The sequence below is a fragment of the Mobula hypostoma genome, chromosome 1, assembly GCF_963921235.1.
Source record: "Mobula hypostoma chromosome 1, sMobHyp1.1, whole genome shotgun sequence".
NCBI lineage: Eukaryota > Metazoa > Chordata > Chondrichthyes > Myliobatiformes > Myliobatidae > Mobula > Mobula hypostoma.
This window is the reverse complement of record NC_086097.1, coordinates 219,145,899-219,168,164: the sequence shown is the minus strand read 5'-3', so window position 1 is coordinate 219,168,164 and position 22,266 is coordinate 219,145,899. Positions and strand designations below refer to the sequence as shown.

At 41.1% G+C, this 22,266-nt stretch overlaps 1 protein-coding gene across 2 annotated transcripts in view; it reads right to left on the bottom strand.

The window, feature by feature from the left end:
• Window positions 1–22,266, bottom strand: part of c1h8orf34 (chromosome 1 C8orf34 homolog) — a 356,319-nt gene that overhangs the window by 60,019 nt on the left and 274,034 nt on the right. For both annotated transcript variants that reach the window (XM_063042009.1, XM_063042010.1), the window contains exon 10: window positions 19,212–19,285. In XM_063042009.1, coding sequence (XP_062898079.1) covers window positions 19,212–19,285 — 74 coding nt within the window. The remainder of the gene's footprint in view (window positions 1–19,211; window positions 19,286–22,266) is intronic.

Here is a 22,266-nt window from a genome sequence, read left to right as displayed (position 1 = left end):
CTATTGGCTCAGGGTGTCTGACCCTCCAAGGGAGGAGTTGTAAAGTTTGATGGCCACGGTCAGGAATGACTTCCTGTGACGCTCTGTGTTGCATCTCAGTGGAATGAGTCTCTGGCTGAATGTACTCCTGTGCCCACCCGGTACATTATGTAGTAGATGGGAGACATTTTGTCCAAGATGGTATGCAACTTGGACAGCATCCTCTTTTCAGACACCACCATCAGAGAGTCCAGTTCCATCCCCACAACATCACTGGCCTTACGAATGAGTTTGTTGATTCTGTTGGTGTCTGCTACCCTCAGCCTGCTGCCCTAGCACACAACAGCAAACATGACAGCACTGGCCACCACAGACTCGTAGAACATCCTCAGCATCGTCCGAAAGATGTTAAAGGACCTCTATCTCCTCAGGAAATAGAGGCGGCTCTGACCCTTCTTGTAGACAGCCTCAGTGTTCTTTGACCAGTCCAGTTTATTGTCAATTCGTATCCCCAGGGATTTGTAATCCTCCACCATGTCCACACTGACCCCCTGGATGGAAACAGGGGTCACTGGTACCTTTGCTCTCCTCAGGTCTACCACCAGCTCCTTAGTCTTTTTCACATTAAGCTGCAGATAATTCTGCTCACACCATGTGACAAAGTTTCCTACCGGAGCCCTGTACTCAGCCTCATCTCCCTTGCTGATGCATCCAACTATGGCAGAGTCATCAGAGAACTTCTGAAGATGGCAAGACTCTGCAGTAGTTGAAGTCCAAGGTGTAAATGGTGAAGAGAAAGGGAGACAAGACAGTCCCCTGTGGAGCCCCAGTGCTGCTGATCACTCTGTCGGACACACAGTGTTGCAAGCACACGTACTGTGGTCTGCCAGTCAGGTAATCAATAATTCATGACACCAGGAAAGCACCCACCTGCATCGCTGTCAGCTTCTCCCCCAGCAGAGCAGGGTGGATGGTGTTGAATGCACTGGAGAAGACAAAAAACATGACCCTCACAGTGCTCGCCTGCTTGTCCAGGTGGGCGTAGACACAGTTCAGCAGGTAGACGTTGGCATCCTCAACTCCTAGTTGGGGCTGGTAGGCGAACTGGAGGGGATCTAAGTGTGGCCTGACCATAGGCCGGAGCAGCTCCAGAAAAAGTCTCTCCAGGGTCTTCATGATGTGGGAGGTCAATGCCACCGGTCTGTAGTCATTGAGGCTGCTGGGGCGCGGTGTCTTCGGCACAGGGACGAGGCAGGACATCTTCCACAGCACAGGAACCCTCCGGAGCCTCAGGCTCAGGTTGAATACATGGTGAAGTACTCCACATAGCTGAGGGGCACAGGCTTTGAGCACCCTGATACTGACACCACCCGGGCCTGCAGCCTTGCTTGGGTTGAGACGTTTCAGCTGTCTTCTCACATGTTCAGCCGTGAAGCTCACTGTGGTGGTTTCGTGTGGGGAAGGGGTATAGTCATGAGAGCAGGGTGGAGGACTGTGAGGAGGGGTAGGATGGGAGAGTGGAATATGTGTTGTTTGGGGGCCGACAGCAGATGGCTCATGTGGGGATGGGCAGGGGCCACGATGTCAAATCTGTTAAAGAACAGGTTAAGTTCGTTGGCCCTGTCCACACTGCCTTCAGCTCCTCTGTTGCCAGTTTGCCAGAACCCAGTGATGGTCCTCATCCCCCTCCAGACCTCTCTCATGTTGTTCTGCCTGGAGTTTCCACTCAAGCTTCCTCCTATACCTGTCTTTAGCCTCCCTGATCCTGGTTTTCAGGTCCCTCTGTATTGCCTTCAGCTCCTCCCTATTTCCATCACTAAACACCCTCTTTTTAGCGTTCAGGATGTCCTTAATGTCTTTCGTTACCCATGGCTTGTTATTTGAATAACAAAGGACAGTTCTTGTTGGAACATTGCAGACCACACAGAAGTTGATGTAACCAGTGATGCACTCTGTGAGCCCATCAATATCCTCTCCATGTGGCTCACAGAGTGCCTGCCAGTCTGTCACCTCAAAACAACCCTGGAGCGCCTCATAAGCCTCCTCCGACCATTTCCTCACTGTCCTCGAGGTTGCAGGTTTACTCTTTACCAGAGGCACGTAGCAGGGTTTGAGATACACCAGGTTGTGATCTGACCTTCCCAATGGGGGGAGGGGAGAGGAGCTGTATGCATCCTTAACGTTAGCGTACATCAAATCCAGAGTCCTCTCCCCTCTGGTTGTACAGCTCACATACTGCATGAAGTTGGGCAGTGTTCTAGCCATGGTAACATGGTTGAAGTCACCCGAGATGGTAATGAATTCAAATAAAGACAAGCAAAAAATATCAGGTTGCTCAACCTATCGGATAGAGTTAAAATCACGGATAAAGGGAATGCCATCTTAAAGCAGAACAGAAATAAAGACGCCCATTTGATTGAGCAGGTAGAAACCAGGCATTGTTTAGACTTTGAGATGTCATAAACTCTGACAAGCATATATACTCTGTTTTGTGCTTTACTGTCAGTCAGTCAGTCAGTGGGTGCCGTCCCGAATCCAAGGTTGGCGGCTATGCACCTCCATCATCTTCGATCTTGCGACAGCACCGAGTACAGCCTCTCCTCCAGTTCGTTCTCGCTGGCCACCTTGGCACTGCCCGTCGCAACCCCGCTGAACTCGAGCCCAAGGCCATGTTGGCCTCCAGCCGTGGCCGCTTCTTCGAGCTCGGCCCTTCCTTAGGCGGAGGCCTTGGGCAGGTCCAGGCACACGGTGCAGCGCCCAAGTTCATCAGTCTCTTCTAACTAGGTGCATAGCATACAATTCGTAGATATGTGGTGAGGCTTTAACCTCTTCCACGGAAGATGGCTGTTGGCTCACAAGGAGCTCATCCGCCCTTTGTCAGGTCTTGTTTTTTTTTACTGTATATTCTGTTTAAAAACGTGGTGTGCCATTATTCCAGGCATTTTAATTATTTGTTGTTTTTTTATTTCCCAGAGATTTTTGAGGACTAATGTGACTCCCAAATCAAAAAAAAAGTAAGGCTTTTGCTTCTATTAGTTTTGCAAATATTACAGGTTACTAGACCTCAGTCTGAAGTTCCTTACAGAGTGCACTTTAACAGGATTTTACGTATATGATGAGAGAGGGACATCTACTGACCTCCCTGCAACTCACTGGCCATTGAATCATTCAGCACAAAAACAAATTTTAGGCCCACCACGCCCGCACTCACAATCAAGCATCCAGCCATGCTAATCCAACTTCTGCTCTTGGATCCCCATCAATTTACCCACCACTTTTTCTTCTTCTCCTGTGTGGGAATGTGAGAACTGCCCATGCTAGGCAATTCTGCCACCAACCCACCTGCTTTTTGAGGTAAGTGGAAACAGGAGCACCTGGAGGTAACCCACTTGGTCGCAGGAAAAATATGCAAACTCTGTACAGACGGCGCCTAAGGTTGGGATTGCACACAGGTCTTGAGAGCGAGCAAGCAGCAGATCGTGTGCCACTCTGTTTCAGAGGTGCCACCAATCAGCACAAAATAACCAGTGAAAGTTACACCATAAGAGTTCTTCTCAAGGCACACATAATGTCTTCAGTAGCATTGATAAATGACCGGTACCTCCAGTTCTTCCTTTCCAAGCCTTGTTGCTACCATTATTCCTGGATTGTGAAGCAAAAAAGAAACAATTGCTAGAAGAAATCAGAGGGCCAGGCAGCATCTGTGGAGTGAAATGGACAGTTGATGTCTCACATGGAGACCATTCAACTAGATAGGCACTGCTGTCGACTGTCATTGTCTTCAAATTTACCTGCAGAAAATTGAACAGCAGAGCAATGTTGAGCCACAGAAGGGCAATGGAGTCAGTGCTGTCTAACTCACTTATCACACGTTCGGATAGTTTGTAGACTCCACATGTGCCTGATGATCGGTTTGCATTCATCTCATCAGAACGGAGCCAGAGTTCCATAATCCAAGATCTCACTTACATCAAGCTTCACTTCCACACCCATGTTTTTAGCAACCTTCCCTCTGTTCCATTTTTTGTTTGCATTTCATTTGTTTTTAAGCCTTTGAGCGGTGTTTTGACTGCTCAACAGAAGTTCAGGGTGAGCGAGCTGCTGATTTTCTATTATTCAACTGACTTATTTCTATCAGCGGGCAAGGGCAATACCAGAGGGTTGAATACATGTGAGAATTGTGCATATTGTGCAATACTGAGGTCATAAACTCATAGTGAACTAAACAGAAACCTTGACCTGACACAGACTGTTTACTTGATTAGGAGACCTTGCTGAATCTGCTTGTAGGCTTCTTAAAAGATTGCAATCTTGAAACCAAATGCTTCCTGTAATTGATCTTTTAAAAAAAAATGCAATCAAAAGAATCAAGTGTGCGTACAGACAGAGATTTTGCATCTACCTGGAGGCACCAGTATGCACTGATCTACTGGTCTGTATTCAGTGATTAGAGGCAATCTGCCAAGTGATACCAGATTACATTGATCACAGTTCTTTTTACATAGCATTTACTGGCCCAATCAGTGTTTATGTTTTATACAAACTGCCTCCAATTAACAAACTCTTTTAGGCTAAAGAATTAATATAAAATCAGAAGTTAAGTTCCCCTCAATCCCTTAATTAACGTTAGTTAAACAGATAATCTGGCAATAGGTTACCCTAGAGCAACAGATGATTTTATCCGAGACATCTCCCCTCCCCTACTCTCCCTGCAGAAGCTTCTTTTGTCTCCTTCCCAGTTGTGAAGGGCTTTCTGTTTTCCTCCCAACAGATGCCACTTGACCCACTGAGCACTTCCAGTATTTTCTGTTTTCACGTTAGACTGCCAGCATCAACAGTTTTTTAAAATTTTGACTGTCATTATTATCGTGCTGCATCTAAGAGTTGCCCATGTACAGAAGTAAACACTGTATTTCTTCCATTAAAACTGTGACTATTCTTCAAAAGTAGTTCGTTGACTGTAATCACCTCCAAGGTATACCAATTTGAAGAATGCAGTCAGTATCTTTGATCACACTGGACAACAAAGATTTGCTTCCTGAATATTTTTGAGTTTATAAGACCATAAGACCAAATGATATAGGAGCAGAATTAAGCTATTTGGCCCATCACATCTGCTCTGCCATTTCATCATGGCTGATCCACTTTTCCTCTCAGCCCCAATCTCCTGCCTTTTCCCCATATCCCCTCATGCCCTGATCGATCAAGAATCTATCAACCTCTTCCTTAAATATACATTAAAAATGACCTCCACAGCTGCCTGTGGCAAAGAATTTCACAGATTCACCATTCTCTGGCTAAAGAAGTTACTCCTCATCTCCATCTGAAAAGGATGCTTCTATTCTGAGGCTGACTCTCCCACCATAGGAAACATCCTCTGCACATCAACTCTATCAAGGCCTTTTGCCATTCAATAGGTTTCAATGAGGTCATCCTCCATTCCTCTGAATTCTAGTGAATACAGGCACAGAGCCATCACACACTCTTCATATGACAAGCCATTCAATCTCTGGAATCATCTTCCTTAACCTCCTTTGAATGCTCTCCAATTTCAGCACATCCTTTCTAAGATAAGAGGCCCAGACCTGCTCACAATACTTCAAGTAAGGCTTCACTTGTGTTTTTTAAAGTTTCAACATTACTCCCTTGCTTTTATATTCTAATCCTCTTGAAATGAATGTTCACATTGCATTTGCCTTCCTCACAACAGACTCAAACTGCAAATTAACCTTTAGGGAATCCTGCACAAGGGCTCCCAAGTCCCTTTGCACCCCAGTTTTTTGTATTTTCTTTCCATTTAGAAAATAGTCAACCCCTTCATTTCTTCTGTCAATATGCATGACATACACTTCCTGACACTCATCTCCCATTTCTCTGCCCAGTCTCCTAATCTGTCTGTTCTTCTGAAGCCTCTCTACTTCCTCAAAACTACCTATCCCTCCACCTATTTTCATATTGTCTGCAAACTTTGCAACAAAGCCATCTGTTCCATCATTCAAATCATTGACATATAACATAAAAAGAATTGTTCCCAACATAGACCCCTGTGGTAGCCGAGTAGAAAACGCTCCCTTCATTTCCACTCTTTGCCTCCTGCCAATCAGCCACTGCTACAGTCTTTCCCGTAATACCCTGGGCTTGTAGCTTGTTAAGCAGCCTCATGTGTGGCACCTTGTCAAAGGCCTTCTGAAAATCAAAGTATACAACATCAATCGATTCTCTTTTGTCTATCCTGCTCGTTATTTCTTCAAAGACATCCAATAGGTTTGTCAGACAAGATTTTCCCTTCAGGAAACCAGGCTGACTATGGCCTGTTTTATCATGACCCTGAGACTTCATCCTTCATAATCAACTTTAACATCTCCCCAACCACTGAGATCAGACTAATTGGCCTATAGCTTCCCTTCTTCTGCCTCTCTCCCTTCTTAAAGAGTGGAGAGCCAGTTACAATTTTCCTGTCTTCTGGAATCATTCCAGAATCTAGTAATTCTTGAAAGATCATTACTAATGCCTCCACAATCTCTTCAGGCACCTCTTTCAGAACCCTGGGGTGTACACCATTTGGTCCAGGTGACTTATCAACCTTCAAACTTTTCAGTTTCCCAAGAAGCTTCTCTCTAGTTATGGTAACTTCACACACGTTTTGCTCCTTGACACCTGGAACATCCACCATACAGCCTGTGTCTTCCAGAGTGAAGACTGATGAAGCGTACTGATTCAGTTCATCTGCCATTTTGTTGTCCCATCATCATCTCCAGCATCATTTTCCAGTGGTCTGATATCCACCCTCACCTCTCTTTTACACTTTATGTGTCTAAAGAAACTTCTGCTATCTTCTTTAATATTATTGGCTAGCTTACAGTCATATTCCATCTTTAACTTCTTAAAGACTTTTGTAGTTTCCTTCTGTTGGTTTTTAAAAGCTTCCCAATCCAAAACTTCTCACTAATTTTTGCTGTATTATATGCCTTCTTTTTGGCTTTTATGTTGGATTTCACTTCTCTTGTTAGCCTCAGTTATATCATCTTGCCTTTAGAATACTTATTCATTTTTGGGATTTATATATCCTGTGCCTTTTCAATTGCTTCCAGAAGTTCCAGCCATTGCTGCTCTGCTGTCAGTCCTGCCAGTCTTCTTTTCCAATCAATTCTGGCCAACTCCTCTCTCATCCTTCTATCATTTCCTTTTCTTCAGTGTAATACGGATACATCTAACTTTTGCTTCTCCTTCTCAAATTTCAGGGTGAATTCAATCGTATTTTGATCACTTTCCCCTAAGTGATCTTTTACCTTAAGCTCTCTAATCAATTCTGGTTCATTGTACAACACCCAACCTGGAATAGCTGATGTTCTAGTGGACTCAGCCATGAACTGCTCTAAAAAACCATCTCATAGGCTCTATAAAAATTACACCTCCTGTAATCTAGCACCAACATAATCTTCCCAATCTACCTGCATATTGCAACTCCCCATGACTATTTAAACATTGGCCTTTTGGCATGCATTTTCTATTTCCTTACTACACTTCGGGGGTCTGTTTGCAACTCCCATCAGGGTGTATTTACCCTTGCAGTTCCTTAGCTCAATTTACCATGATTCAATACCTTCTGGCCCTATATCACCTCTTTCTAATGATTTGATTCAATTTTTTACCAACAGAGTAACAGCACCCCCTCTGCCTTCTTGCCTGTCCTTTCAATACAATGTGTATCCATGGACATTAAGCTCCCAGGTATAATCTTCTTTCAGCCATGATTCAGCCTACAACATCATGCCTGCCAATCTATATCTGTGCTGCAAGTTCCTCTACCTTATTCCATATACTGCATGCATTCAGATACAATACCTTCAGTCCTGTATTCATCCTTTTCAATTTTGTCACACTACGCTCAACCTTTCGATTCCTAAATTTGTCTGTGTTTATCTTATAGATTTTGGGCAGCTGATTGTGAAAATCACTACAAAATTTCCCTATCACACACCCTTGTTTAAAATTGCCTACATTTGTTATTTCAATTCATAATTCAAGCCAGACTAATGATGCCAAAATTAAGGAAGGCATTTTTGTTGGTCCACAAATCAAACAGGTCATCAAGGACAGGTAGTTCGAAGAACTTCTACTGGGACCGGAGAAAATTGCATGGAATGCATTCAATGATTTGTTGAAAATTTCTAAGGTTACAAAATACATTCGATAAATGCAATGCTTTTCCATTCTTCCAGTAGTTTCCCTCATAGCTAAGGGGGAAGGTGGTTAAATAGGCAGTGTAGTATCCATTGTTTAGCTGCCAGATATATACAAATATCAGGGTGGTGGAGCAACACCTTATATTCCATCTGTGTCCTCTCCAACCTGATGGCATGAATATCAATTTCTCTTTCCTGTAAACAAATTCACCCTTACCTCCTCTATTCCCCACTCTGACCTTTTACTTTTTCTATCACTTCGCTCTGGGACCCCTCCTCCTTCCTTTTCTCCCATGGTCCACTCTCCTCTCCAATTAGTTCTTTCTTCTCCAGCCCTTGATCATTCCCACCTACCTAGCTTCACCTATCATCTTCCAGCTAGACTCTTTCCCTTCAATCCCCCACCTTTTTATTCTGGCATCTTCACCCTTCCTTCTCAGTCCTGAAGAAGGGTCTCAGCCCAAAACTTTGACTGTTTACTCTTTTCCACAGATGCTGCCTGACCTGCTGAGTTCCTCCACCATTTTCTGTGTGTTGCTATCAATCAGTAATGTTCAGGCTGCTGTAATGGTTAGGGGAGCATTCACGTATACCTGATAACTGCAAATGACATAAGGACTGTGAAGATCAAGGTGTTAATCAATGAAATTTGATCTTGGTTCTGCTCTTTTCACACACCACTCCACTTGACGCATTTATTTCATAATTCTGAACACAAAGTCAACCTCCTGAAGGAACGCAACAGCTCAATCCACTGGGTTCCTCCAGCAGATTGAAAGTTGCTCCAGATCCCAGCATCTGCAGTCTCTTGTGTCTCCATAATGTCAGCTTCCACCAACAGTACTTAAAAGGAAATATGAACCACAAATGAGTTTGCAGCTGGGTTATTTCTTGTGACTGCCGATGCAATTGTCCATAATGTTGGAGTCTTCTTGGATCTGCCGAAAATCTGACCATCTGACAGGGAATGGTCACTGGTGTGGAAGCACATTCTGTTCTCTTGGCAACATTAAAAACCTGCACTGAGAAAAGTTACCAGGTCTGTGTGTGGCCTGATAGAATTTCCTCTGGGAATTAGTGATTGAACAAGTCAAAAGAAACCATAGAAGGGAAGGAAAGCAACCTTCCAGCAAACCACAAGGAGAAGCCAAACAGCAGGACAGCATGTTGGTCCACGGCCTCCAGGGACATTTTCCTTAATTCATTTTTGGAAAGGATCAAGGTTGATCAGCGGTGCACGGAAAAGAGATTATAACTGAAATTGGCCAACTGATACAGCTACATTGAGATCTGAGCTTGAAGGAACTTTTCCCCTGGATGCCACAGAACAGGTCTCCAGAGCACTGTTACAGAGGTAAGGCAAAATATGAGGGAGGGAGGACATGACAATTCCTCTGTGTTTATACAGTGCATGCAATGTCCCAATGCCATGAGTAGCTCAATATCACCAGAACATGTGGGACAATTACAGAGGCAGGGATCACTGCAAGCAGCTGGGATGTGCCTTGCATAAAAATGTGGTGAGTGGTAATGGGACAATCAGATTTTTCTCTGAATGTTCAACAAAATCACCAGTTACAGCAAGAAACTCCAATTTATTTTGGTAATGGAAATGATGTGTGGTTTGCAACTTGTGATGTCACCTGATTCTCTGAAAGATTAGCCATGCTAATTTGAGTTGTGCAGATGAATTGAGTGATGAGTGTAATTTCTCCTTAAAGTGATTGCTAGTGTGATCTATCCTGGGAAGCAGTTTTTATGTGCAATGGTCACTAGTGAACACAATTTTTGCTTCTCTCCTTCATTCTGCTGGTTGTTATCACTCCTTGGTCCTCTGTTCCACTTGTATTTGAACTATCTGGGCAAGTCAAAGGCTGAATACTATATAACAATGCTTATCTACTCATGACTGGTATGAGGGGAGGATGAAAATGCAGTGGAAGTGAAAACTAGGGGAAGGGGTTATAATGTAGAGAGCACATAATAATTCTAAAGAATTCAAAAAATTATGGAAAATTTTATCCTCACTTCCCCTTCCACTGATTATCCATCCTCCTCTTTCCACACTTCAGATAAATAGGATGAACAGATGAAAATTCACATTTTATTTCAATTTTAGATATTTAAATACAGTAGATTCTGATTAATTAGTTCTGTATTTCATTTAAATACATAACTTGTTACTCAGTTAAATGATAGTTTGTCTTTTTTATATCTTTTTAATTACTTCCATGCAACTTCAGCAAACTGAAGCAGCGGTTTAATTGGACCAGAATGTACTAGTCCCGATGTGTCCCAATTAACTGGAATACACTCCACTCCCTCCAATGCAATCTGGTTACCTTTACCCTCTTTTCCTCTGGCGGCTGACTTTCCATTGAGGAAACTGCAGGTGGCCAAGGAGAAGGACCTTGTGTAACTCTGGCCCTAGATTCAACCCAAGCCAACTCGGCTGAAGCAACAGAGTGAAACAGATGCATGGGAGTATTGTTCCTCTGTAAGGCTGAAGTCTCATTAGAACACTGAAGATCAGATTGATGGACTGCTATGATCACCTGGAAGTAACTTTGAACAGTGGTATTCTCAGTAATGATGGCACCACTCTGCATGTATCCCTGTCCTGTGATTAGTATGATTGTATTATCATAATTTTCTACTATTTCCATCATTTCCGAGGACCTGTCCTGGGTCCAGCATGTAAACGCAATTATGAAGAAAAGCATGACAATACCTCTACTTCCTTAAGAGTCTGAAACTTTGACAAACTTCTATGGAGTAGTGGAGAATAGACTGGCTGCAACACAGTCTGGTACCGATACGCCAATGCCCTTGAAAGGAAAATCCTACAAAAAAGGACCCCCATCACCCAGGCTATGCCCTCTATGACTGCTGCTCTCAGGAAGGTGGTACAGGAACCTCAGGACTCACCTCACCAGGTTCAGGAACAGTTAGTACACCTCAACCACCATGTTCTCGAACCAAATGGGAAACTCCATTCAACTTAACTTGTCCCATCATTGAAATGTTCCCACAACATATGGACTCACGTTCAAGGACTCTTCATCTCATCTTCTTTATGTTTATTGCTTATTTATTTATTATTATTTCTTTCTTTTTGTATTTGCACATTCTGTTGTCTTTTGTACACCAGTTGAACACCCAAGTTGGTGCGGTCTTTCATTGATTCTATTACGGTTATTATTCTATTATAGATTTACTGTATATGCCCACAAGAAAATGAGTCTCACGGTTGTATATGGTGACATATATGTACTTTGGTAATTAATTTACTTTGAACTTTGACTCTAGCCATCCTGCAATAACCACAGTGCCCTGTCCCATGAGGATTTGCTCCATCTAATGAAAATCAACCAACATGCTCTTCTTCCTCTGGTCTTTCCACCACCTCCTACTCTTATTGAACTGTAGGAACGTACATCACAGAAATGACCCCTTTGGGCCATCTGATCCATGCTGACTATGACAATGATCTCGTCTCATTTGCCCACATTAGGGCCCATATCCCGCTATGCCTTTCCTATCAAAGTATCTGACCAAATGCCTTTTAAAGATTATAAATGTATCTGCCTCCATCACCTTCTCTGGCAGCTCATTCCAGATATTCGCGACCCTCTGTATGAAAAGCCTAAACCTCAGATGTCCACAAATTTCTTCCTTCTCACCTTAAACCATGCCCTCTAATTCGAGATTCCCTCACCCTGGAAAAAAATATTCTCACTATCTGTTTTATCTAGGTCCCCGACAATTTTATAAATCACCTCTCAGCTCTTTTGTTCTACTGAGAATAAACCCAGACTACTCAATCCCTCCTTAGAACTACATTTCAGGTAACATCCAGATAAATCTTTGATGCGCCCTCTCTACATGCCACCATCCCCTGCAACAAAGATGATGTTAGAGAATATCTATGATAGGTTTAGATGATGTTATTGCATGATTGGATAGTTCTCATTCTGTCTGAGCTGGGTTACGTGTGAGGTTGGCAACACTTCTAACTATAAGACAGCGAGGTTAGGGTTTGAAAGGCTGTGTTCTGATTGATAAGATTGTTGAGAGTAATATTGTTAAAATGAATGGAACCCAAGATGAAGCTAATGCCTGTTGGCAAGATATGCCAACTTGAAGAACGCAGTCAGTATCTTTGATAACTCATTTGTTCAATTTTTATCTGAATTGCGTCACCAGTCTTGGACTATCCCTCCAAACAGTGACTTCCAAAACTATCATTTCTGAATTCCTCTCAGCATATGTCTGAAGAACAAGATCTCAGTCAACTCCAGAAGATGCAATTCAGAAGTATTCTGGTATAGTTTCCACTTGTCTTGTTGAAAGCAGTTGAAAAGTCACTGAAGCAACTCAACATCTGCTTATTTGGCACTTCATTCTCTGCCTTAAACAGCATCTACCATCAGCACATTGTGGCTTCAATGTGTACCATCAAAATAATGAAATTCATCAGCTCACTTTGGCCTTTTCGATGAAAGATTAGTTAATTCATTCTGAAACATCAGTTCAGTGTTCGCTTCACAGATACTGCCTAATCTATTGAGTATTCTAGTATTTTCTGTTTATGTGTTCTGTTTAGTCTTTATGGTTTTAATAGAGTCATGTCTTATTTCCTTGAAACCTATTTTTCTTATGTACCATTCAACTTCAACTGAAAATCACTCAATAAAAATGAAAACACCAGCAGGTCAGGCAGCTAGTGTGGAAAAAGAAACAGCTAACATTTCAGGAACAGAACCCTAATGTAGCAGTTAAAGATTAATCAAGAACAGAATTTGTTTCTTTATTTCTAATGGCACACGTGCCCAGAAAGCCAGACCATACAAATAAAGAAAAAATAAGCCTGGAATAATTCAAACACGAGGAATTCTGCAGATGCTGGAAATTCAAGCAACTCACATCAAAGTTGCTGGTGAACGCAGCAGGTCAGGCAGCATCTGTAGGAAGAGGTGCAGTCGACGTTTTGGGCCGAGACCCTTCGTCACGACTAACTGAAGGAAGAGTTAGTAAGAGATTTGAAAGTGGAAGGGGGAGGGGGAGATCCAAACTTATAGGAGAAGACAGGAGGGGGAGGGATGGAGCCAAGAGCTGGACAGTTTCTAGGAAGAGGTACAGTCGACCCCATTGACCCATAGATTCCAGGGGAATTTCTCCATTTCTTGCTGTGCCCCAACAAATGTTTTGTCTTTGTTTCGCCAACTTCCATAATTGCATTAATTTCTTGTATTGTGATTTTATATCCCTTGTAGAGTTCAAGATAACAGATGTATTGCATATCTCAGCATGGGCCAGGTCTCAATGTATTAGGTTCATAGGTGTCCTTGAAGTTGGTGATTGTTGGTTCCCATCCAATAAAACGGTGGAGCACTGAGCTTGGCAATCCAAAAATATAACTCCAATTTGGAAAAATAGATTGAATTGCATACTCAGGGAGTCTGGATTAAAGACAGTAACAACTACTGAGGTAATCTTATAGCCTGAGTGCACACATATTTTATTACGTTTGCTATTTCATATTTTCACTTAATTCCAATATAGACCATTTATCATATCAAATATGAGCCAACTGTCAAAGCAATTCCATCTCTCCAACTCCTCCACTTACTTACCTGCAACGCATTCTCTCGCACATGCACATTGACACGCTTTAGATTCTCCTACCACATAATAATACTGGTGGGGGGGCAAGTTATCCATCCAATTAATCTAACAACCAGCAGTTATTGGATTGTGGATGGAAACAGGAGCGCACTGGGGAAAACAATGTGGTCACATGGAGGTTGTGCAAATTCTACACAGCCTGCACTTGAGTTCAAAACAGAAACTATCTCATTGATGCTTTACCTGTAGCGTCACTGTGCTTATGAATAAGGTGTGAAATAACTCCAAAACTGTACACAAGATGTATTTGTATTTATAATACAGTCTGTTAGCACCCGGGATTTCACATCATTCACTCCATCCACCACCCATCACTGTTCTTCCTCTCCCCCCACCTCAGCATTTAATGGTCAGCATGCCAAGTGAAGTCACTGCATTAGCAAAAAACTGTTGGCTGATAATTGTAGAGTGTTCAGCTTTATTTGGAGCTCTTCGAGCAATTTTAATTACAGACAAGGGCAGGTCAAAGGCTGTGCATTGAGTGACTCACAGTGACTGAATGAACAGTCTACTTGTCTAGCATTCCTCCTGCAATGTTAAACAATAAATCCATCGATTCTTTGCACAGGACAAGAAGTTAATTTGCTGTCACCTTCTCAAGGGAAGTTAGGAATGAGTAATAAAGAGACATTCCTACCATTATCACAAACGTCCCAAAAATAAATTTGATTTTCATCCATTATATTTGGCAACAGCTCTTCAACTAAAACTAATGTCCAAAATAAAATTCTTGTCCTAAACCACCCCCAAAATGATAGGTAAGTTTACTTTATGCATCAACCTTCTCTGTTAACCTTTGATACCTCAATTTAAAAAAATAAACAAAACTGCAGATGTTGGAATTTGAAACAAAAAACTAAAATGATGGAGGAACTCAGCCTCTCAAGCAGCATCTGTGTTAAAGAGAAACCAATCAAACTTACACATCAGGGAATCTTCTCCAGAACTGAGTAGGATTCAGGAACCGAGAGGAGACCCTGCACTGAAAGGTTAACTGGTTTCTCTCACTACACACACTGTTTGAATGCTGACTTCATCCAGCATTTTCTGTTTCCTGTCTGAATTAGCAACAGAATTCCATGGTACCTTCTGAGATCCACTACAAAATGAGCATCTGAAAGAAAAATACCGAGGAAAAGAAAACAATGTACAAATAAAATATAGGAACAAGACACAGGGTGGTAGTCATTAATTCATCCAGTACTGCTACTCTGTTTTATCCAAATTACAATTTTAAAGTTGCTGTACCAGGGATTTATGCATTAATAACTAACAAACAGCTTTCCATTAGCCAATTGGTCAGTGGATTTTATAAACATTTTTTTTGCAAACACTAATAAAGTCTACCTGCATCCTGCCATGGATACTCAGATCATGTATTTTGTTTTCACACAAGTTATCTTGAAAATGAACCTGGTGCATTTTTAGTTGAGAATGATTTAGCTTTGGGAATTCCCTGTTTAGCATACTGCTCACCAGTTAACAATCTTCACTTAGAGATGAAATATTAACGGCAAGAGGATCAATTGTGCAATAGGAATCTGGTTAATAGCCAGTGGGCTGTATTCAGAATGGGAAGATCCTCTCTGACCAACTGTCATCACTACCTTAGGGATATCATCAACTACAGCGGTTAACTTTACAATGCAGTGAACCTCACTTTCAAAAGTTAAAACTTGAGGGACTATTTATTAATTTCAAAACAATAGTTATTCATGATGAATTCTTCACATAGATTCCAGCTGGTAAACACAATTGCCTGAGGGGCAATTTAGTGAACTGAATTTTTGATAGCTTAGAGCGAAATTCCAGAATATTTACCTTCTCTTAAATCTCATTTATTTATCTCTAGTTTGTTAATTTTCACAGATGACACATTCATGCTCGAAGCGCCACAGAAACTAGCATATTGATCATTTTTGTCTGTACTATCATTTGTCATTTTTATATTGGATGACAGCTAATTTCAGAGAGTTATAAAGAGATCTCTCACAGATGGTATCAAACATTTACAGGTAAAACTGTAAATAAACAATGGATGGCCTCTGAAGAGGAAACAGTTCCGGTGCAGAGCAAACATATTTCAGAGAGGGGGAAAGGATGAAGTTCAGGGATGATGGAAAATTTGAAAGCTCAAATGAAACAGAGAAAAAAAATGGGCTAAGATAAAATTAAGGTTCCTGGTTCAGCAGAAAACAAAACTGAAGACAAGAAGACAGAGTTGAAGTTAAAAAAAATCAAAAAAAAAACGAGAGTGCAAAGGAAGAGATAACAATGTTAAGTGTGATTTGGCTATCACCAATATTACCCCCAAATCAGAAGTTTGTGAAAATCTGCTCAAGATTCAGTTGACATGAGTTAGTACTGCACTGCCTATCTGCTCAGGTCAACACAGAAATTCCCATGACAATATTTAAAAGGAGAGTAGGTGAGTTATCCCCCTTGGAAATATAATATGAGGAGTGATTGATAAGTTCGTGGCCTAAGATAGAAGGAGTCAATTTTAGAAAACCTAGCACATTTATTTTTCAACGTAGTCCCCTCCTACATTTACACACTTAGTCCAGCTGTCGTGGAGCATATGGATCTTGGACCTCCAGAAAGTGTCCACAGCAGGGGTGATTGATAAGTTTGTGGCCTAAGGCAGAAGGAGATGAGTTATACAGCTCTCGTTACATGCATATGCAGTTCAACTCTTTGAGTGATTATGCAGAAAGTTTGAGGTTAATAACTCATCTCTGTCTACCTTAGGCCACAAACTTATCAACCACCCCTGATGAGTTATTAACCTCAAACTTTCTGCATAATGACTCAAAGAGTTGAACTGCATGTGCATGTAACTAGAACTGTATAACACATCTCCTTCTACCTTAGGCCACAAACTTATTAATCACCCCTGCTGTGGGCACCTTCTGGAGGTCCAAGATCCATATGCTCCACGACCGCTGGACTAAGTCTGTAAATGTGGGAGGGGACTACATTGAAAACTAAATGTCCTAGGTTTTCTAAAATTGACTCCTTCTACCTTAGGCCACAAATTTATTAATCACCCCTGCTGTGGGCACCTTCTGGAGGTCCAAGATCCATATGCTCCACGACCGCTGGACTAAGTCTGTAAATGTAGGAGGGGACTACATTGAAAAATAAATGTCCTAGGTTTTCTAAAATTGACTCCTTCTACCTTAGGCCACGAACTTATCAATCACCCCTTGTATACTAATGAGGAAGAACCAGTAGCTACTGCCTCTCTTCCCTATACTTCCACAGTTTCAGGAAGGATTATCAGGATCCTGAAGAAATACAGGATTAATACCATCCACAAACCCGTAAGGAAGCTCAAAGCACAGCTTGTGCAGGTCAAAGTTGACCTGGGACTCAGCTCAGCCGGTGTTTACAGGATTCCAATTGAATGCAGAGCAGCATACATCGGCCAGACGGGACGCATGGTGGAAAGGCGCATCAAGGAGCACAGGAGGTGTATCCGTTTAGGTTAACCAGAGAAATCAGCAGTGCAATGACCACTGGATTGACTTCGACAGCACAAAACTACTGTGCCATGCCAATGGCTTTTGGGAGTGCATGTTGAAGGTAGCCATTGAAATGAAGACTAGCAAGTAAGAATTTCAACAAAGGCAAAGGTCTTGTTCTTAGTACGAGCTGAATATGATTTTAAACAAGATGGCACAGCAGAAACCTGATTGGTTGAGGTCTAACCAATCAGAAGGCACGGACGGCGGGAATTGAGTATACCTACTGCTAGACTAGATGTGCCTAGGTATCATCCCTGATGAAGATGGTGAACTTCGTCATCAAAATGTCGATTAAAATTTACACTGTACCCAGCTGTAAGCCCGTGAAGAGGTTATGCATAATATTTATCCCTCAAAATCAACTTTCTGACTGCACACATAAAATAATGAAGTAATGCATGTTTCTGGTGGCTAATATTAAATCAGCGTGAGGGCATCAGCTATCTTTGTAGTTATCTCAATGACTTGGTTCCAATGTGGAATCTGTTGTGCAGGCATAAATACAAACAACCACCACACTCACATGCTCTAACAATCATAGATCAAAAACTGATTACTGCCTTGTTGTTTCCAGAAGCAAAATGTTAATAAACAATGGGTGCGGGTTTGAAGTAATAGGCAAAAGGACCAGAGGTGGCATAAACGTGCATGTAGAAACTTGTCATGATCTTCAATTTGGCCTGACTCAATGCTAATTAAGATGGCACATGGATAATTAACTAATGTGTAAACAAATACAGAGCTATAGCAGGAAGTGCAGAAAAGCAATACTGATCGAATAGCTCTTTCAACTAGCAAGAGTTTATAATTGATCAAATGCCTTGTATCTTTCCATGACTCTATAAAAGCTATGACTATTTTTGAATAGCCTATATTCATCCAATCATTTAGGCTCCTCATTGCACCATGCCCCTCTCTCAAACTTCTTTGGTGAAAACAAACTTAATTCTGCATCTCCCTCTCTCTCTCCACACAACTTGTAAAGCAACATCTTGAAACCATTTTTATTGCTTTCTTGGATCTCTTTTAAATGTGCCAGAAGCCTTTTGAAGGTAAAATGCTCAGAAGTGCAGAAAGTAAGTGTAACTTGATAATATAACACTCCAAGTGATTGAACTCAAATGAAACACAGATTGGACGACAATTTCATTAAAAAAAATCATGCCCTTATATAGAGGTCCTTTAGAAACTTGTTTTGCTGATCAAAATTTGTCCCTGCTATATTAAAATAGATTATGTTATCAATTATATAAATTATTTGTATTAGGCTGCCATTTACAAATTGATTTCTATGTTTGTTAACATTATGAGTAGGGGAAGTAACTGGTCTTAAAAATATTGACTATCAACTGTTTCAGAATGCTCTGAGAATATGAAACCTGTTTTCTAGATGCAACACAATACTCTACTGTTTATTTTTTAAACAAAACAGAAGTTACACAAGTTATGCTAACACAAAATAATGCAAGAAATTTAATTATGAATGGTACAAAATATGTTGGTGAAAATTGCTACACATTTCCATTAACTATATATCTAAACTTTTAAAAAACACTTAGTCAGTGAAAAATATGACAAAAGATAATCAGTCTTCAAAAGGTTTGGGAACTTCCTTATCAGTTTCCTGTAAGTAAGACATTTTCAAAAAGTAGTCTGCAGATATTACTGATTTTATCGTTTTGTCCTCTTTCAGCTTGCATAATACTGCAATAAAATTGAACCAAATATTCAAACAAAGCTTTAGACTGGGAATAGATTTTCTAAAAAGGTTTATCACAACAGATCATCAATTGCAACAGACAAGCTGTCTGTAATTAAATCTACTTACAGTCCCTGACACTTGAGAAGCACTCTCAAATTCTTCTTCATCTTGCATCACTCTTTCCACCCCCAGCAATGGAGCTGTTCCAAGAGAATACATAACTCATTTCCAGAAGTCACTTTGAACAATAATTACTCTCATAAAGTATGGCCATAAATATTATGTTAAAATAAATAAGACCCAAGCACATTCTGTAAAAAACATTTCACAGTTGACTTTAGTACTTGATGCTACATAAAAGAGCACAGAAAATCTGCAAAAGGGAAAAAATTGAATTGTGTTTCACATTGGTCGATAAGTGTTATTCTTCATCCCAGAGCTATTTGATCGGGAATCTTTAATGACATTCATATAATGTTAAAATTGTGACTCATGCTAAAGATAGCCATAAAAAGTAGGAATTAATTGTGGAATAATTAATATTGGGGCAAGTGACAAATACTGAGTGAAAATAAAGGACTATCTTCCTTTTTTTCCAGTACTGCTTGTGCCACCTTCCAATTGTCCATGTGGTTCTCTTCTCTGGTAAATACTAAGTGCCTCAGACAGCCCTTTAACCAAAAGTGATTGCAAATGCAAACCTGTGGCACAGTTGTGAGATGGGAAGGCCAGAATCGGAATCAGAATCAGTTGTAACATCACTGGCATATGTCGAAAAAATTTTTGCCTGATAATATAGCGCATGCCTCATTGGAACTACCCATTCACAGTATACCAAGGCCAGTAACAACCTCAATGATCCATATAGATTACTGCCAACACATCAGATTCAGGTTCATTATTAAATCATTTAGCAAAATTGTTAATGTACTGATGTGGGAGAATTCAGAATCAGGTTTAATATCACTGGCATAAGTAGTGAAATGTGTTAATTTTGCAGCAGCGGTACCATGATCACAGAAGGAAAAAGAAAGCTGTGAATTAGAATCAGATACAGAATCAGGTTTATTCCCACCGGCAAGTGTCATGAAATTTGTTAACATAGCAGCAGCAGTTCAATGCAATACATGATACAGAAGGAAAAATAAATAAATACATTGCAGTATATGTATATTGAATAGATTAAAGATCATGCAAAAAACAGAAAAAATATATATTAGAGAAGTGAGGTAGTGTTCACGGGTTCAATGTCCATTTAGGAATAGGATGGCAGAGGTGAAGAAGCTGTTCCTGAATTGCTGAGTGTGTGCCTTCAGGCTTCTGTACCTCCTGCCTGATGGTAACAGTGAGAAAAGGGCATGCCCTGTGTGCTGGAGGTCCTCAATAATGGATGCTGCCTTTCTGAGACACTGCTCTTTGAAGATGTTCTGGGTACTTTGTAGGCTAGTACCCAAGCTGGAGCTGACTAAATTTACAACCCTCTGCAGCTTCTTTCGATCCTGTGCAGGAGCCCCCCACCCCCCGATACCAGACAGTGATGCAGCCTGTCAGAATGCTCTCCACGGTACAACTATAGGAGTTTTTGAGTGTTTTTGTCAACATGCCAAATCTCTTCAAACTCCTGATGAAGTATAGTCACTGTCTTGCCTTCTTTATAGCTGCATTGATATGTTGGGACCAGGTTAGGCCTTCAGAGATCTTGACACCCAGGAACTTGAAACTGCTCACTCTCTCCACTTCTGATCCCTCTGTGAAGATTGGTATGTGTTTCTTCATCTTATCCTTCCTGAAGTCCACAATTGGCTCTTTTGTCTTACTGACACTGAGTGCAAGGTTGTTGTTGTGACACCATTCCACTAGTTGGCATACCTCGCTCCTGTACGCCCTCTCATCTCTATCTGAGATTCTACCAACAATGGTTGTATCATCAGCAAATTTATAGGTGGTTTTTGAGCTATGCCGAGCCACACAGTCATGGGTTTAGAGAGAGTAGAGCAGTGGGCCAAGCACACACCCCTGAGATGCACCAGTGTTGATAATCAGCTTTGGGGACCTTTTATTCGATATTTTCATTTAATGTAATATTTACCCTTCTTGTTTTTTTTTCACTGTTTTAATGGAGGTCGGGATTGAGGACGTGATTTTAAGTTTAACTCTGTTTGGTTTCAAGTTAGCCCATTGCTTTGCTTTGCTTTTAGGTAGTTGCACGGTGGGATTTTTTTGGGGGGTTTTTTTTTCTTTTTTTTTTCCATTGATATATATAAAATCTAGTATACTATTATGTTATCTTGGTTTCTTATGCTTAAATTACATTGTTTGTAGTATTTTCTTTTTGGTATTGTTATCTTTTGGAATTTTATTGTACTTTAACATTGTATTAATGTTTATATGGCTTACCTTTTTTGTATACTTACTCAATAAAAAGATTTAAAAAGAAAGAAAGAAAGATAATCAGCGAGGAGGAGATATTATCACCAATTCGCACAGATTGTGGTCTTCCTGTTAGGAAGTCAAGGATCCAATTGCAGAGGGAGGTACAGAGGCCCAGGTTCTGTATCTTATCAATCAGTATTGGGAATGATGGTGTTAAATGCTGAGCTATAGTTGATGAACAGCATCCTGAAATAGGTGTTTGTATTGTCCGGGTGGACTAAGGCCACATGAAGAGCCATTGAGATTGCGTCTGCCATTGACCTATTGTGGCAATAGGTAAATTGCAGTGGGTCCAGGTCCTTGCTTTAAATATATAAATATTAAATAGTTAAATTAAATGCAATGCAAAAAATAGGAAATAAAAAGAAATACTGAGGTAGTGTTCTGGATCCAATGTCCATTTAGGGTGGCAGAGGGGAAGAAGCTGTTCCTGTATTGCTGAGTGTGTGCCTTGAGGCTTCTGTACCTCCTTCCTGATAGTAGCAATGACAAGAGGGCATATCCTAATGGGGATGGAGGTCCCCAATGATGAACACTGACTTTCTGAGGCATCTCTCCTTGAAGATGACATAGATACATTGGAGGCTAGTACACATGATGGAGCTGGCTAATATCACAAATCTCTACAGCTTACTTCAATCCTGTGCCGTAGCCCCTCCCGCCCATACCAGACAGTGATGCAACCAGTTCAAATGCTCTTCATAGTACATCTGTATAAACTTGCGAAGGTTTTTGGCGACATACCAAA